We start from the raw sequence: 17,592 nt of genomic DNA on the forward strand, positions 1-17,592 counted from the left end.
TTCTCCCAGCACCATTTGTTAAAGAGACTGTCTTTTTTCCATTGGATGTTCTTTCCTGCTTTGTCAAAGATGAGTTGGCCATACGTTTGTGGGTCTAGTTCTGGGGTTTCTATTCTATTCCATTGGTCTATGTGTCTGTTTTTATGCCAATACCATGCTGTCTTGATGATGACAGCTTTGTAGTCAGGATTTCATGTTTATGTTTATCATGGGAGAAAATAAAAAGTGTATGTATATGTTTATGTCTCTATACATGTATGTAGTGTATATGTGATATAAATACAATGGATCAGAATATAAGTCAGAAATATGAAATAGTTCTATTAGGATGATAGTTATATAAGTGATTTTGCCATAAAATTTCTTTCACTGTCCTGATAATGTCAATAATATCAAATTATTTTAAAGTTATATCTGAACTGAACAAATAATGTCGTATTTGAGAGGTTCCCTTACTTGAGGGGATATAGCTCATGGATATATGGTAATTTCTTTAGAATAGGTATGAAATGTGTTTTGGAATCATAACATTTGCCCAAAAGATATTGGGCACCTGGGTGGTTCAGTCCGTTGAGCGTCCAACTTCAGCTCAAGTCATGATCTCATGGTTCGTGGGTTTGACCCCATGTCGGGCTCTAATCTGACAGCTCAGAGTCTGGAACCTATTTTAGATTCTGAGTCTCCCTCTCTCTCTGCCCCTCCCCCGCCCATGCTCTGTCTCTGTCTCTGTCTCTCTCTCTCAAAAATAAATAATAAAAATATTTTTAAAACATCTTAAAAAAAGGTATTAACCATGAACTGACTAAAATTTAAATAAAAACTGAAAAAAAAGAAAAAGAAAAAGGTATTAACCATAAAAAGCCATCGAAAACTAATAAAACACAAAAATATTAAATGAAAATAAAAACTTGTAAATTACTTAATATGTTACTTTGCCAAATCAGATTTTTAAAAAATAATTAAAAATGCAACCAAGCAATGAAAATGTTGTTTATAATGTACTTTATTATTTGCACAAGAGGGAAATATACTGCATGAGTAATCCTAAACCATACATGGTCCTAAAATACAGTGCACAATCACTTGCACCTAAACCCCTTTCAAATCTAGTCCAGGTTCACCTTTCCTGAGATCAGGGCATAAAAGGAAATTGTAGGAAAGAGAGGCACCTGAGGGCATATTTGTATGATGTTGCAGAAAGAGCCTTAAATGATAATCCATGGCTGTCCCTTATTTGCAATTTTTATTGTTCAGAGCAAGTTAGAAATTGTTGAAAGCTAAAAGTAGAGGGGCAGCTGGATAGCTGAGTGGGTTAAGCAACCAACTCTTGATTTCGGCTCAGGTCATGATCTCATGGTCTGTTAGATCGAGCTCTGCATTGGGCTCATAGCTGGGAGTCCACTTGGGATTCTCTCTCTCCCTCTCTGTCTCTGCCCCTCTCCCATGTGCACATGCATGCTCGCTCTCTCTCTCTCTCTCAAAATAAACTTTTAAAAAATAAATAAATAAACTTTTTATAAATAAACAAATAAAAGTAAAGTTGAATTCATATCTCAGGGTTGTTATGAACATTACATGAGGAATGCATGTAAGCTATATACCACATTGTCCAAGAGCATTCAATAAATGATAGTTGCTATTCACTACTAGTAATAGTTGGAAGATTCTAAAAACTATTCAGAATGTTATTTATTTTCACATTTACTTTATAAATATGACTTTACTTCCTGGAAATTCAATTTTCCAAAACTAGAAAACACACATACACATATGCATAACTTCTAACTAACCTTTAGCTCTGTAGAGGCAGAAGCTAATTTTTTTGCTTCAGTCAATGCATGCAATTGTTGATAGTCTACTGGTTTATACTTGGTACTTCTCATTCCATTTTTCAAATGGAACATCAGATTGTCTGTTTTTCATCAAAAAAAGAAAATGACAAAGAAATAGTATCATATTATTGGAAGTCTAAATATAGTTATGGTAACATGTTGGTCTTATTTTTAATTATTTTTAAGCAAAAACAAGAATAAATATTACAACACTCATATTATACTTGAACCTCTATCTCTAGAAAATTTAAAAATATCACCAGTATATTTCTTGCATAAAATTACTTTTAAAAGAACATAAAGGGAATATTCCCATTTAAGTAAATATATTGAGAATTTTAGAAAATTATAATGCCAAGATACAAAGTATGACCATTCTTTTTATTTAAAAAGTTTTAGGCGTCAGGGCACCTGGGTGGCTCAGTAGGTTAAGCATCTGTCTGATTTTGGCTCAGGTCATGATCTCACGGTTCATGAGTTCAAGCCCCGCGTCAGGGTCTATGCTGACAGCTCAGATCCTGGAGCCTGCTTTGGATTCTGTGTCTCCCTTTCTCTCTGCCCCTAACCCACTCACACTCTGTCTCCGTCTCTCTCAAAAATAAACATTAAAAAGAAATGAAAAAATTTTAGGCATCAATGGTGAATATTTAAGTTTCATCTTATGAATGAAATTAAGTAGATTTTTTAAGTCATAGCTGCATTTCTAACAGAAAAATTGAAATAATTTCAATTAAATTTGAAAAAAATTGAAAACAAAACCTAAAATTTTAATGGGCCAAATAGGAATAAAATGATATAAAATGACCAAGCAGCCAATCTCCATCCAAATACATAAAGTGTCCTAGTTTAGTATGATATTAACTGTTTTGATAAAGTAAAACATAGGTAGGAGGTATTCATAGGCCAAGTAGCATAAAGCATAATAATCTGAGTAATCCAAACAAAAAAAAATGCACTTTTGCCTCAATTATATGAATAAGTAAACTGTGTAATGTAAAGTAATTGAGATTAATTAATTATATCATGAATCTCATGACTTTAAGTAGGCTTCAAGTGATTTAAGGACAAGCACAGTAAAAGAAAGTATGGTTATCCTCATCACTATTGGAAAAGATTAAAGCATGCATTGCAAGGAACTGGAGAAACCTTTAATATGACCAAATAATGAGCTTTCCATTAAAATTTTGAAAATCAACATTCCAACTTTACATCATGCATCACCCACCATAAATCATAAAACAGATACGGAAGTAGAAAATAATACCTGGGCTATCATTTTTCTGAATCATCATGAATAGCTGGTCTCTTTTATTCATGTCCTCCATATCTGTCAAATAAAAAAAGACAGCTAAATTTCAGTGTTATTTTCCAAATGTTTTTAAAGATGGGTTAATCATACTGTTTTTTAAAACAAGGCCCAGGACTGGGTGCCAGAACTCTTTGTATTTAACTAAAATTTACATCTCCACCCTCGAGAAGCTTCCTTCCATTAGTTTTTTCCCTCTATGCTTTTCCTGTTCTTGATCTCTCCTTTGAACCTCCAACATTTTAATCCCTTTCTCTTGGATTGCCTTAGTGACTGATATTTTGTGATTTAAAAATTGTGTAAGCTTTATCCTGAGTTCCTAGGAAAAAGAAGCTACATAAATTAAAGAATAAAGCAGTTAGCCAAATGACTCACTAGTAACATTAAACAAATCAGCATTTGTAGCAGACACTAGGATGTGCCGTCTATTTCTAGAAAGCACTTGATTCCCAGCTGTCACTTCCTTCAGGGTTAGACTCAGTTTCAGAGAGCTACCTCATCCAAAGGTATACCATTGCTGGGGCAGCCTATACCCAATGACTGAGCAAGGCAGAACTATAAAGCCCCACCAGTTTGGGCCCAGTGTGGGTCACCCTGATGGGCAATATTTGATCCAGATCTTCTGGCAGGGTTGACCCAGACTTTATCGGACCTACATTGAAACTGACTTTTTCATCTGCCCAATCCTGCTGCTGCTTCTTCCTTTCACAGGTTTGGATGCCTAATGAATACACAGCACCCTAAGCTCTGCCTCAGTGTCTCCTTCCTGAGAACCCAACCTGCAATAGCACTGAACTGAACTGACATCTTTTTTAGGGCACCTCTGGGGCTACAGACTAGTAAAGTGGTTCTTAAGTAACAGTATCCATTTTTCACAAATTTTGTTCCATATCCACTAGGTTGAACTACTCACATCTAGTAGCTTTTGCAAAACTAACCTTGCTAAATGGAAGAGAAAGTAGTACACATACATGACTTTGGAAACTGCAAAGTTCCCAAGAATCATGGTGATTGCCCACTAGCTTTTGGAATATAGGGATGAACTCCAGTGTATAATAACTTCTACAAGGAATCCTTGTTTCAAGCCCTCAGTAACATTGACAATCCTCTCTATAGTCTGGTTTCTACTGACACCTACAACTTATGTTAGGATTCTTCTTTTTGGGGGGAAGATATTGCACATCCAATCTATCAACCTGTACTGCCTCAAGCCACCATCACCACCCGCCTGATGGCAGCAGCAGTTCCACTTTGTACCCTTATAGTCCATTCTTCAAACAGCAGCCTGAGCAACCCCTTTAAAAACTCTAGTCTGACCCTGCTGAGTCCCTTCAATGGCTTCCCATTTACTCTTTAAAATAGTGCCCAAACTTCTTCAAGAGGCTTATAAGGCCCTCCAAGACCTTGTCCTTGGTCATCTCCCCATTCTCACCTCATCCACACATTCCAACCACACTGGTCTTTCTATTTCTCAAACATACCACGTTTATTTTGCCTCAAGGTCTTCCCACTTGCTGTCCTCTCTACCTTACAGACATTTTTTTTCCTCTTTTTACCTGGTTGGTTCCTACTCAGCCTTCAGCTACACCAACATGTTGTTCTTCCTCAGAGAGACTTAACCAGACTTCTCCGTCTAACTAAGGGAGGATGCCTTGTTTCTCTCTCATCCCATTCCTTCCTTTCCATAATAATTTGTATCAGTCTTCACATCTGCATGTTTCCTGATTCAATATCTGTCCTCCTCCACAAACTTGTGGCCTGTGTGCGTCTTACTTCTGATTGTATTCCTGGTATCTAGCACAGGTAGTAAATGCTCAATAAATATCATTTGAGAAAAACAATGAAAGGTAGCTGGCAGTAGCTCAATGTCTTCTAGCCCCCCAGAAGGGCTGCGATAATAATTCCTTAGTTCATACTATACCCTCTTTCTTCCAACAAAAAACTTTCATTTTTTATAAGTCTGCCTTAATAGCATAGCCTACAGGAAGAAATGGCACATTTACATGCCCTCAGAGGCCATCGGGTCAATGAGAGAGTGAAAATCATAGGGACTGCAGAAAACATGGAAAACTAAAAAGCATTCCATGCCCAAAGATAATCAAGTACATCTTTTTTTTTCCTTTTTTCTTAACAAAGGTACTGCACAAATAAAGTGAGTGTCCAAAACAAATGGATGCTGCACTTAGCAACCTGTCTGTGAGCTCTGCCTACCGCATCTCACCTCTGGTTTTCATCTCAATCTCCCACCCGTCTGAGCTGACTATCCCCATCTTGGAGAGACCTCGCCAATTCTTTAATTGATTCACTTTAGGTTTTCCTCAGTGGGGAGCCCAGCCCCCTCAGATTTACGACTCATTTGTCTTGGGATTTAGATTGCACGATCGAGGCTGTGAATCAAAGTGGGGTTTTGCAGACTCCCTTTAGGTTACTTTGATCTAACATTGATTAATTTGTTCCTCCTGATGTTCAGAGAAAAGTCATGAAGTCCAAACATTTCTCACCATTTCTACATGGTTCAAATATTAATTATGACCATAAGAAACTTATAATATATTCTGGGGGCACCTGGGTGGCTTGGTCGGCTAAGCGTCCGACTTCGGCTCAGGTCATGATCTCACAGTTTGTGGGTTTGAGCCCCGCATTGGGCTCTGTGCTAACAGCTCAAAGCCTGGAGCCTGCTTCGGATTCTGTGTCTCCCTCTCTCTCTCTGCCCCTCCCCCACTCATGCTGTCTCTCTCTGTCTCAAAAGTAAATAAACATTTAAAAAAAATTTTTTTTAAAGAATACATTCTGGAAATCAAAATTGCAAAAAAAAAAAAAATACTACTCTGCCTTCATGAACTTGAAATCTAGTTTGGTTGCAACTGTACAGAAGATGAATCCAAAACACTTCTTGACCTACATTCTTTAATATTTATATATAAATCATAGTTACTTACTACTTACCTTTCAGGGATGTTGAGGACCTCTGAACTAAATAATTATTAAAGTGAGATAATATAAAACTGATTTAGTTATAGTGTTTTTTATATCAGTGGATTAAATAAACATTCAGATTCAGAATCTGAAAGGTTTGCATAAAATTTAGCTCATCCAACTTCTCATTTTAGCATGAGATGGTTGGCAGCCCAGAAAAATGACCAAAATCACAGAGAACTTCAAGTCCTAAATCATACCCATAACACAAAAATCTCTGAAAATGAAGGTTTATTTCATAATCACTATTGTGGCCAAATCCAATCTGAGCTGAAATCATTTGGCGGCAAATTTGACCCAGACTGAAGTTTATTCTATTTAATGTGGACATTCATGCATTTGTGCAAAAGTGTCAATATGTTTCTGTATGGGGTGTTACCCAGATACCATCGGTCTTAAGGAATATAGGGCAGATGCTCTATATCACAGCTCTAAAAATCTGAAAAATTGACACTACATCTGGCACCACAGACTTCAGATAAGGGATTATGAAGCTGTACTAAAACAAGCAGCCTCTGATTCCCAAACAAGCATATGTCATCTAGGCCATTTCAACTTTATGCTTACTAGTGAAATTCAAAGTGGCTACTTCAGCTGGCCATTGAGATGCTTTTGGCTGAGTAATGGCCACTCGAACAGAATTTTCCATGTTACATAATTTTAAAGCTTTCACAGTTTTAGAAATTATTTCATGTTCACATTACGTGACATTTTAGAAATTGCTTATGAGTATTATCAAAATGTTAAACATTTTACAGCTATTCAATTACTGAAAATATTTTCCAGTAATATGTTCCTAAGAGAAGATTCTCAGAGTGTAGGAAGAACGTTTTGATATATAATGTAATGATAGCTTTGCGGTAGCTACAGGATTGAATCAAGATTTTAATATAAAGTTAATTTTTACAGACTTGATAGAGAATCTAAACTCAAAAAAAAAAAAAAATCCATGACCTCAACTAGTCTCTATGGGGTAGGTAAGCTTCTCTAGAGATGAGAAAAAAATAGCAAAGAGATCATTTATATAACAAGGTAATCTTTTTACAGTGTGAAAATTTGTATTCCTCTCTTTGCTGAGAAAATCTCTTTTAATACACTAAGGAAGAAAATGTCAGTTGTACTTAGGCTTAAAATTGTACAATGCATGGATAATTTGTGAACTCTAAACTGTCTAACTGTATAGATATGTAGATTAGCCAATCATCCTGTGAGGGTAAGTTTTCAAAATTGATAGGGCTTCTGCCAGGCCAAACAGTGTGAGGACAACACCAACGTGGAAAAATATCTTGGATGTAGCATCAAATTATAACCTTTTTCATATGAAAGATCTCATGACATTTCAAACGTTAATTCAAATACTTTGGCCTAAATTTAAGCAATATTTTTCTAGCATGCAGAATTCCCTTTTAAATTCTAAGCAGAATGGTGCATATTACTTCCATTATGAAACATTTTATATTGTAGTTAGCATCAAATAAAAATATTGTCCTGGAAAAACTAATGGAACCAAGAGCGAATCCATGAAGGTTAATAAAAATATTTAAATAAAGTGTTCAGTTACATAATAAATATCTCATATTCAATTCAAACATAATGGAAAAGCTCAGACTCAAAAGAGCAACTACAACTAAACGAATAAAAACAAAATCCCTAGGAAGAAACTGTACAAGAAGTGTGTAGCACTCATACCCTAAAAACACCCACAAAGGCTTATTAAAGGAAATAAAATTTAAATAGAGAAAAATAATTCTAATTTTGTGTACCAAATATTTAATAGTGGCAATTTGGGGATAGCAGGATTATAGTTGATTTTGGTTTCCTCTTTTTGTTTGAGCAGAATCTAGAAAATATTTTTTACACGAAGAAGAAATATACATTTTAAAAAATACTGAGCAGGGGCAATAGTTATTTCACTATATATGAGGGGAAAAGATACCACAATTTCTATATTTTACCAGTCAAAAAAGAAACTGGATTTTATGACATCAAGAATCCTTTAAGATGTGAACTTGTATATATGAGTATAATTTTCCATACTAATACTGAATTGACTTATTTCTCACTAGTCTTTCTATTAAAAAATAGGATATGTTAAGTACATTTGTAGAATTTTATAGAACTTGAAAATGTTAGCATTAAAATACTCACAAGGTTATTTTTTAATGCTGTATGAGGAATAAATATATTAAACTCTTCTTTCAATTATTAAAGTACTGGTTGGGGCATCTGGATGATTCAGTCAGTTAAGGGCCCAACTCTTGATTTGGACTCAGGTCATGATCAGAACTTCGTGAGATAAAGGCCCACATCAGACTCAGTGCTGACAGCTAAGAGCCTGGAGCCTGCTTTGGATTCTCTCTTTCTCTCTCTTTCTCTCTCTCTCTCTCTCTCTCTCTCTCTCTCCCCCCACCCTGCTGTCTCTTACTTTGTCAAAAATAAATAAACATTAAAAAAAACCCAAATGCAATCATGATACATATATAGTTCTCCCCCATCCATGCTCTCTCTCTGTCTCAAAAATAAATAAACGTTAAGAAAAAAAAATTTTTTTTAATATTTTACCCTTATACTGAAAAAAAAAAAAATCCATAATCAGACAAAGGAAATCTACAAAATATCTGCCTTTTTCATAATTCATATAAATTTGCTTTTGAAGCAAATTCTACATACAATCAACCTTTCTGTTTATCCCTATTTTTATGTCTATAATATCTCAAAGAGGAGAGTCTAAATCAACCTCAGTAATGAAAATGATTAAAATAAAAATCTACTTATCCCATATGCTTTTCAATAAAAGACTGGGGAGCAGAGTAAAGTAGAAAGAACACAATTAATTGAAGCAAGGAACCTAGAAGTTTCTGAAGGACTTTAGAGTTCCACAGAGAGTGGAAGTAACTTCAGGGGAGCCTCTCACGCTTTTATTCCTGCTACATCCTCAAAGCTGTTTTAATCATTTCAAAAGCACAGGAGAAATTGCATATGTACCTAGTTTAAAACAGTACATAATAAAAACAAAGGGTGGGGATGAGGAAAATTTCCAGACATTGAGGAAATAAGGGAATAGATAAATTCACAAAGCTCACATTTATAGCCTCAGAAATTCTGACCTGAAGCCATAACAACAGTTTCAAGCTTTGGGGAAATTAGGTAATTATTTATTTATTCACATTTATTTATTTGTTTGTTTATTTTAGAGAGAGAGAGAGTGCACATGCATGAGCAGGGGAGAGGAGCAGAGGGAGGGAGAGAGAGAAAATCTAAACAGGCTTCATGCTCAACACAGAGCCCAATGTGGGGCTTGATCCTAAGACCCTGGGATCATGACCTGAGCTGAAATCAAGAGTCAGACGTCCAACCGACTGAGCCACCCAGGTATCCCTACATTATTTGTGAAGAAACACTATTTTGTCCCCAGTTTTTTCCATAAGGGTGCAACCCATCAAAGAAGAGTATTAAAAGTGATCCTCTGTTGTGAAAAGATTCACCACTTGCCCTTCTTGACTTGCCACTTTGGACATGCTTAAACTGGAGACTTTGTCAACCTTCTTCTGATACAAATTGGGAATCCAGTTCCTCATCCTATATATCTGGACTTGAAGTTAGAAGCTTATCTGCTTCCCCCCATACCTTTTATCCTTAACGTTTCTGTCAATAGAGGAGTATCATATAATTCACCACCTCCAAATCTTGTGTCAATTTTTGCGGTAGCATTTTATCCATTCTCCTGGCCCTAGCTACCATCACACAAGTGCCTGAATGTGTGATGCCTCAAAACCTCCAATATTTCTGATCTACCAAATGTTTTCTTTTGGCTTTCCAGACAAGGTTCAAATTCTGTATAGCTGACAATGACCTTTTAAATCTAGCTCTTCTCTATTAGCCTCTTCCTTACCCATTACCCTATATGCACACTACACTTCAGCATTCTCAAATTATTTGAAGATCCCTGAATACACAATGCTGTGGTAGACAGAACAATGACCTCCCCCAAAATGTCCTCATCCTAATCCTCAGCACCTTTTAATATGATATGATATGTGGCTAAGGAGAAATAAGGTTGCAGCTAATCAGTTAACTTTAGCTATAGAGATTACCCAGGTGGGCCCAATGTAATCACAAGTGTCCTGCAAAGAGGAAGGCAGGAATGTCATAGTCAGAGGAGGAGATGTGAGGTGAAAAGCAGAGGTCAGAGAGAAGATGGTTTTGAAGATGCTACTCTTCTAGCTTTGAAGATGGGGGAGTGGGGCCAGACTCAAGGAATGCAGGCAACTCTTAGAAGCTGGAAAAGGCAAGGAAATGGATTCTTCTGTAGAGCCTCCAGAAGGCATGCAGCCCTACTGAAACCTTGATTTTAACCCAGTGAGACCTATTATGCACCTATGACCTCCAGAATTATAAGATAATAAATATGTGTTGTTTAAGCCACTAAATTAGTAGTGATTTGTTATTTAGCAATAGGAAATTGACGGTGCTCTTTCACATCTCCTTACCTTTGCGCATGCTGTTACCTATGCTTGGAATGCCTTTCTCCACCCCTGCCTCTCTGGCCAATGCCTACATACGTTTCAGTCTCATTTTAAGCATCTAACTGGAGCTTCTCAATACAGGTAGAGATTATTTATCTCTTCTCTTGTGCTACTATTGTACTTTTGTATATCCCAGCTGATGCAGTTATTCATTTATTCAATGTTTATTGAATATCTATTAAAGACTAGACTAAGGGATATAGAGTTACTCAGGCTCTGCAGAGAGACCTGCCCGAGGCATCTTCTCTGAAGTAGCCCCTTTCACCCTCAATCACTCTTTATATCCACAATCTAATTATTTCCCTTCATAGCACTTAACTATGTGGCATTATACTATGTATTCATTTATTTATTTGCTTATTGTTCACTTCTACAACTAGGATGTATGCTCTATAAAAGCAAGGCCTTTAGCTGATCATCTCTATTTTTCCAGAGGGCCTAAAATAGTGTAGGTCATATACTAGACACTCAACAGGTATTTGCTGAAAAAGCATCAAGTGATTGCATTACAGATCATGAGCCTGCTCCTAAGGCATGGTGCTATTAGAGGCAAGCACATAGTTTTTACATCCTCTTTTCCAATTTTTAAAATCTAGGCTCACTTGTATGAGATGAAAGTTATTATCAAAAACAAAACTCCAAACCAAAATGGTCAGTGCACTGAGGTATATGTCAAGAAGTCCTACTTTATCTTGGTGAGTTTCAGCACTGATTGTAAGTTCATGTTAACTTATAGTTGAAGGTGTCCCTTGATCAGCTATTCAGCTGCCAATCACAGCACATAACACATTTGTGTCATCTTATCTCTCCAAGAGTTTGGGTAAGAAGGCCATGCTTTGCAAAGTACACACAAATTATCTGGTCTTATCTCCAACAATATACTGTTCAATGAAAAAAGCAAATTTTACCATGATATTTACCATATGATACCATTACATAAACCTGCAAAGACACATACACTGTATTGCACAAACACACCCCACACACATGCATTCTACAAAGGAAAAAAGTCTAAAGAATATACAAATAGACCAAACTAGAATGCAGCTGGAGGTTGATTTCAAAGGGGACTCTGATTATCTGTAATGAAATCTTTGCTTTTTTACAAAGAGAATGCATATATATATATATATATATATATATATATATATATATATATATATGTAATTGAGATTAATAAACATAACTCCCAAAGATCTTATTTCTAAATAATTATATTATCTATTGTAGAGTTAATACAATTACATTTGAGTTTATAAATGATTATCCAGTGGGTTCTGCTAGTGAGAGCTCCAGAGCCTAATGACCCAACCCCACCCATTTCTGCACCTGCTAACACTTGGACTACTGCCAAAGGACCTTGACACTCCCATGTTGTAACAACCCTGTGAAGCCCAGCCTGAAACATCCAGTTAACTTTATCTTTAATTTTGAATATAAGCAAATAATTTCCATACAAATTTGTTGTGCCTTTTACAAGAAATTTCTTCTGACATTTTCTCTAACAAAATGATTCAAAATACAGTATTTTTACATTTTAATTAATAGCCACAAATGCACTGCTCATTCTTTTGATTACAAGTTTGTTCATTAAAAGACTATTAACATCAAGGCCATAAGCAAGGTTATAGAGTTCAACAATTAAATGGATTTTTGATGTGCTTTCTACTATTACTGCTGAGGAAATTGTGTCATCTTAATTTTAAAATTGTGGCAGACATAGCTTGGTGCTAATATCCATTCTCCCTTTTTTTCTTTCCTAGCAGAACCCACTTTTGTTCAGGATTAAAAGATTGGCCTTCCTTAATATCCCTGAGACGCTAAGTGACCATGTGACACAGTTCTAGCCAATGGGATTTAAGCAGACAGAGGTCTGCTGGGAATTGGGGGATAAGATTCGTCTTTTCATATGAGCACCACCCCTTCTTCCCTGTCCTTCCCTCCTTTCTCTTAGCCTGGAGATGTGGATGTGAAACTGGACATGGAGAAGCCATCTGTGACTATGTAGTGAGGATTAGGATGAAAAATGTATACTAACTATCCCAGAGAAGAAAGCCAAAGGGAGCTTGGGACACTGATGATAGCAAGAATGTGCTGCAACAGCTGTGGACTACTTCTGTCTGGGCTTGTTGTTATGAGAAAAATAAATCCCAAGCTTCTGCAAAGCAGGTTTTATAACTTTCGGCCAAACAAAATTCCCGACTGATACAGAAAGGGAAAATATGAAGCACCCAAGAAGTTTTGATGCCTTTTCATATAAAGGAGTATAAAAATTCTTCTAGAAAAGTACCCATCAATACAGGCACAGGATAAAATACTAGAAAATAATACTGTTGTTGCTTTTCAATAATAGCATGAGAAAATCACAGCTAGAAAATTTTCCAACTCCAATAGAGTTTCATTTACAGTTCAACATAGCTGAAAGAGAGTAGGTAAAGTGTGTAGGTGATTCTGGAAGGGGAAAGAAAACAAAAATCGCAACCTTAATTTCATTATCAAAAAATAACACAGAAGAATGTATCTGTGGGTTTTCAATACTCCAGGATAAATAGTTTTTCCACAAAAGATCAACCATGTGAAGAGGAATTTTCTTTTTAAATGTTACAAGATTTTTTTTTTAATTTTTAATAAAAAAATGGCCATCAACCATTCTTTAACAACAAACACTACAAAACTATGTTTAATGACAGTGCTTAGAACACAGTAGCACTAATACATTTTGAGTGGATGAAATAATTATAATGGGTGGGAAATATTAATTCATTTTTGTGTAAAGGAAAGATCTCTAGTCAAAGACATGAAGAAATGAAAGGAAAAGATTAAAGGAATTAAGATAAAGTTTAAAGTGGGGGAAGAAAGTGTGAAGAAAAAGAACATTAAAAGGAACAAAGAAAGAGAAAAATATTGTGTTCATTCCTATTTTCTATTTCCTATTTCCTATTTCTAGTTCCCTCGAGTTTGGTCAAAAACGAAAGCATCCTCCACCCTACAAAGTCAAACTCACAGTTTGGATCAGCTGCACTGAAGTGGTTAGAAGTTTTATTACAGTGGAGGGCAGGTAATTTTCCAGCATCAAAGGTGGGCCCTAAGGCAGGTGTGGTGGGATTTCCATTGGCAGGAGGCAACTAACTCAGGATGAACAGCTCCACTCTGGAGAAGAGAGATGGAACATCTGATGTGAACAGATGGACTGAATGCAGAAGGTGTAGTGAGAGATGTCAGTCTTTTCCTATTTCGATTTTTGTTTCAACCTAGTTCTTCACACAGAAAAGGAAAAAGAAATCCTCCACTATCCTCTCTTTCATGTTCTCCTTCTACAGGAATCCATAGTCTCTGAATAAATTTGAAAGTCTTTGTATGGAAAATCCCAGTAATGTCTTATGAAATCTGGGCAGGGTGGGTGGGATGGGTAGAAGAAAAATAAACTTCTCTCCCTTAACAGTGAAAGAAGAGGGGCACCTGGGTAGCTCATTCCATTAAGCGTCCGACTCTTGATCTCAGGGTCGTAAGTTTAAGCCCCGCACTGGGCTCCACACTGGGTGTGAAGCCTACTTTAAAAAAATAAAAGTAAAAAACAAAAAAAACAAGAGTGAAAGAAAAGCTCTGCCTAGGGTGGTGGAAGAGGAGGGTAAAGCAGAGGGTGGTGAGAGGATCAATTGTCATGTAATACAAGGACAACAATACAAGAATTTGGCTGCATAGGATTTTCCAGTTGGCTTTAAAAATACCATCAAAGGAATTTGGTCCAAAATATAATGGTCAGTAATAAATAAAATATTCACTAACATATGACTACTACCTGTCAGTGGCAATTGAAGACATGGGATACATGAGATATCCATGCAATGGGAGATTTTAAAAGCTGGTCCTGTAGAAAATATTGCCGACAACATGGGTTTGTTTAAAATATAATCGAAGGTGCCTGGGTCGCTCAGTCAGTTAAGGGTCTGACTCTTGATTTCAGCTCAGGTCATGGTATCTCAGTAAGTTTGAGCCCCATACTGACAGCGTGGAGCCTGCTTGGAATTCTTTCTCTCCCTCTGTCTCTGCCCTTCCCCCACTTGTGCACATGCACGTGCTCTCTCTCTCAAAATAAACTTTAAAAAATAAATACATAAAATAAAATTTAATTGATATGAAAACAGCACATTCTCAAAATTGAGATATACATTAACTCTAGAGTAGTGTTGGGCTTTGGAGTAAGACTACAGAAGACTGAATTCCAACTCACCCCTTATAAGTTATGGGACTCTCAGCAAATTAATTAAATGATAGAAAACACTTCATATTGTAAAGATGTCAACTCCTCCAAATTCATATACCTCTACTGAAATCCTAGAAGTTTTTTTGGTAAAATTAGCAAGCTGATTTAAAATGTGTACAGAAATGCAAAGGACAAAGGATAGCCAAGGAAAGCTTGAAGAAGAGAACAAAGCTGGAGGATTTATAGTGTTATGTATCAACATCCATCATGAAACTATAGTAATTAAGACAATGTGTTATTGGCACAAGGATGGATAACTAGGCCCATGAACAGTACAGAGAGGTAAGAAACAGATCCATATATAACATATAAGGTCACCTGATTTATGACAGAGGTGAGTCACACTGTAGTGTGCAAAGAACAGTCTCCAGTAAATGGTCCTGGGATAGCTGGATGTCCATATGGAAAAAAATGAATCTTGACCCCCTACCTTCCAACATTAACAAAAATCAATTCCAGATGTATTGAAGATCCAAATGTGAAAGATTAAAAAATGAAGCTTTTAGAAGATTATATAGGAGAACATATTCATGACCTTGGAGTTGGCAAAGATTTCTTAAATAGTTCACCAAAAACAAGCTAATCATAAATGGAAAATGTAGTAAGATGGGAAATACTAAAATTAAGAACTTCTGTTCATCCAAATACACCATTAAGAGAGTAAAAAGGCAACACAAAGAGTGGTTAAATATATTTGTAATACATATATTCAATAAAAGACTTGTATCCAGAATACAGACACATTTAAATGCCTACAAATTAATAAGAAAAAGTCAGAGAACCCAACAGAAAACAGGGCAGAATACCTCAATAGACACTCCACACACACAAAAAAAGATATCCAAATGGCCAATAAACATATTAAAAGGGTTCAACTTTATTCATTAAGAAAATACAATTTAAAACCAAAATGAAATGCTTCTATAAACACACTGGAGTGGCTAAAATGACAAAGACAGAGGAACGTCTGGGTGGCTCAGTCGGTTAGGCCTCTGACTCTTGATTCCAGCTCAGGTCGTGATCTCAGTTTGTGGGATCTGCGCTGACAGCATAGAGCTTGCTTAGGATTTTCTCTCTCCCTCTCTCTCTCTGCCCCTTCCCAGCTCATGCGTGCTCTCTAATCTTTGCATGTCAACTAATCTTTAGACCCCATTCAAGTTTTGTCAATTGTTCCAATAATGTCCTTTCTAGTAAAAAAAACTCCAGTTCAGGGGCGCCTGGGTGGCTCAGTCGGTTAAGCATCTGACTTCAGCTCAGGTCATGATCTCGTGGTTCATGGGTTCAAGCCCTGCACTGGGCTCTTCCCTGACAACTCAGAGCCTGGAGCCTGCTTCAGTTCTGTGTCTCCGTCACTCTCTGCCCTTCCCCCGCTCATGCTCTGTCTCTCTCTATCAAAAATAAACATTAAAAAGTTGTTAAAAAAAAAAAAAAACCCTCTAGGTCAGAATTAAGCATTGCCTGTAGTTGTCATGCCTCTTCAGTCTGAAATTGCTACTCAGTCTTTCTTTGACTTTCATGATCTTGATCCTTTTGAAGATCACAGACCAGTTATTTTGTAGAAGGCTCCTCAGTTTGAGTTTCTCTGATGCTTCTTCACAATTAGGCTATATGTCTGTGGCAGGAATGTCACAGAAGAGATTTGTGTCCTTCTCATTGCATCCTATCACCTGACTTCCTTTTGTCCGTTACTGATGATGTTCATTTTGAACACTTAATCAAGGTAGCATCCACCAAGGTACTCCACTACAGAGTTACTCTTTTTCCCACTTGTAATTAGTAAGTATTTTGTAGAGACTTACTTTGAAATGCTATAAAATCCCTACATTAAATATTTAATTTAGATATTTATTTCGCTCAAATGTGTATAGGTTTATTTTATTCAGTAGGCTATAATCTGTTACTGTAATTATTTTTTTTAAGATTTTATTGTTAAGTAATCTCTATATGCAACATGGGGCTCGAACTTACAACCCTGAGATCAAGAGTTGCATGCTCTACCAACTGAGCCAGCCAGGTGCCCTATTACTATAATTATTTATTTTGATGTTCAAATTATCTTCATATTGGCCAGGAGAAGACTCTTCAAGTTGGTCTTTGTGTTCTACATGTTTTAAAAAACAATACTCATTTATTAGCTCACAGATCTGTAAGTCAGAGGTCTAGTATAGTGTGGCTAAATTCTTGGCTGAATGAAATCAAGGTATCAACCAGGCTAAATTTCTCTGCAGGTTGTCTGGACAAAATTCACTTGCGAGCTCATTCTTACTGCTGGCTGAATTCAGTAACTTGCAACAAAGGACTGAGGTCATCATTTCGTTGCTTATTTTCAGCCAGTGGTCACTCTCTACAACTAGAAATTGCTTTCATTCTTTTCCATGTGTCTTCCTCCATCTTCAAGACCACCAGTAATAATCATTCTCATGTTAAATCCCTCGCATGCTTTGAATCTCTTTGACTTTCTCTGTTTCTGACCATTAAACACAGATTTAAGGGGCTAATGTGATAATATCAACCCACTCAATAACCTCTCTATGGTAAGACCGACTGATCAGGGACCCTCATTACCTCTGCAAACTCCTTTTGCCATATAAAATAAGAAAATCACAGGAGTAATATCTCCTCATATTCATACTCCTGGGGATTAAACAAAGCATGCACACTGGGGGGCAGGAAGTCTTGGGGCCATCT

General features: G+C 36.5%; 1 protein-coding gene across 7 annotated transcripts in view; it reads right to left on the minus strand.

Annotated features, from left to right (window-relative positions):
- Positions 1-17,592, minus strand: part of CCDC148 (coiled-coil domain containing 148) — a 276,911-nt gene that overhangs the window by 205,992 nt on the left and 53,327 nt on the right. For all 7 annotated transcript variants that reach the window (XM_042948861.1, XM_042948866.1, XM_042948863.1 and 4 more), the window contains 2 exons: positions 3,097-3,159; positions 1,791-1,912 (listed from right to left, as the gene is read on the minus strand). In XM_042948861.1, the coding sequence (XP_042804795.1) occupies positions 1,791-1,912; positions 3,097-3,157 (183 nt within the window). In that variant the 5' untranslated portion in view covers positions 3,158-3,159. The remainder of the gene's footprint in view (positions 1-1,790; positions 1,913-3,096; positions 3,160-17,592) is intronic.

The sequence above is a fragment of the Panthera leo genome, chromosome C1 (genome assembly GCF_018350215.1).
Source record: "Panthera leo isolate Ple1 chromosome C1, P.leo_Ple1_pat1.1, whole genome shotgun sequence".
In the NCBI taxonomy this organism is placed as follows: Eukaryota; Metazoa; Chordata; class Mammalia; order Carnivora; family Felidae; genus Panthera; species Panthera leo.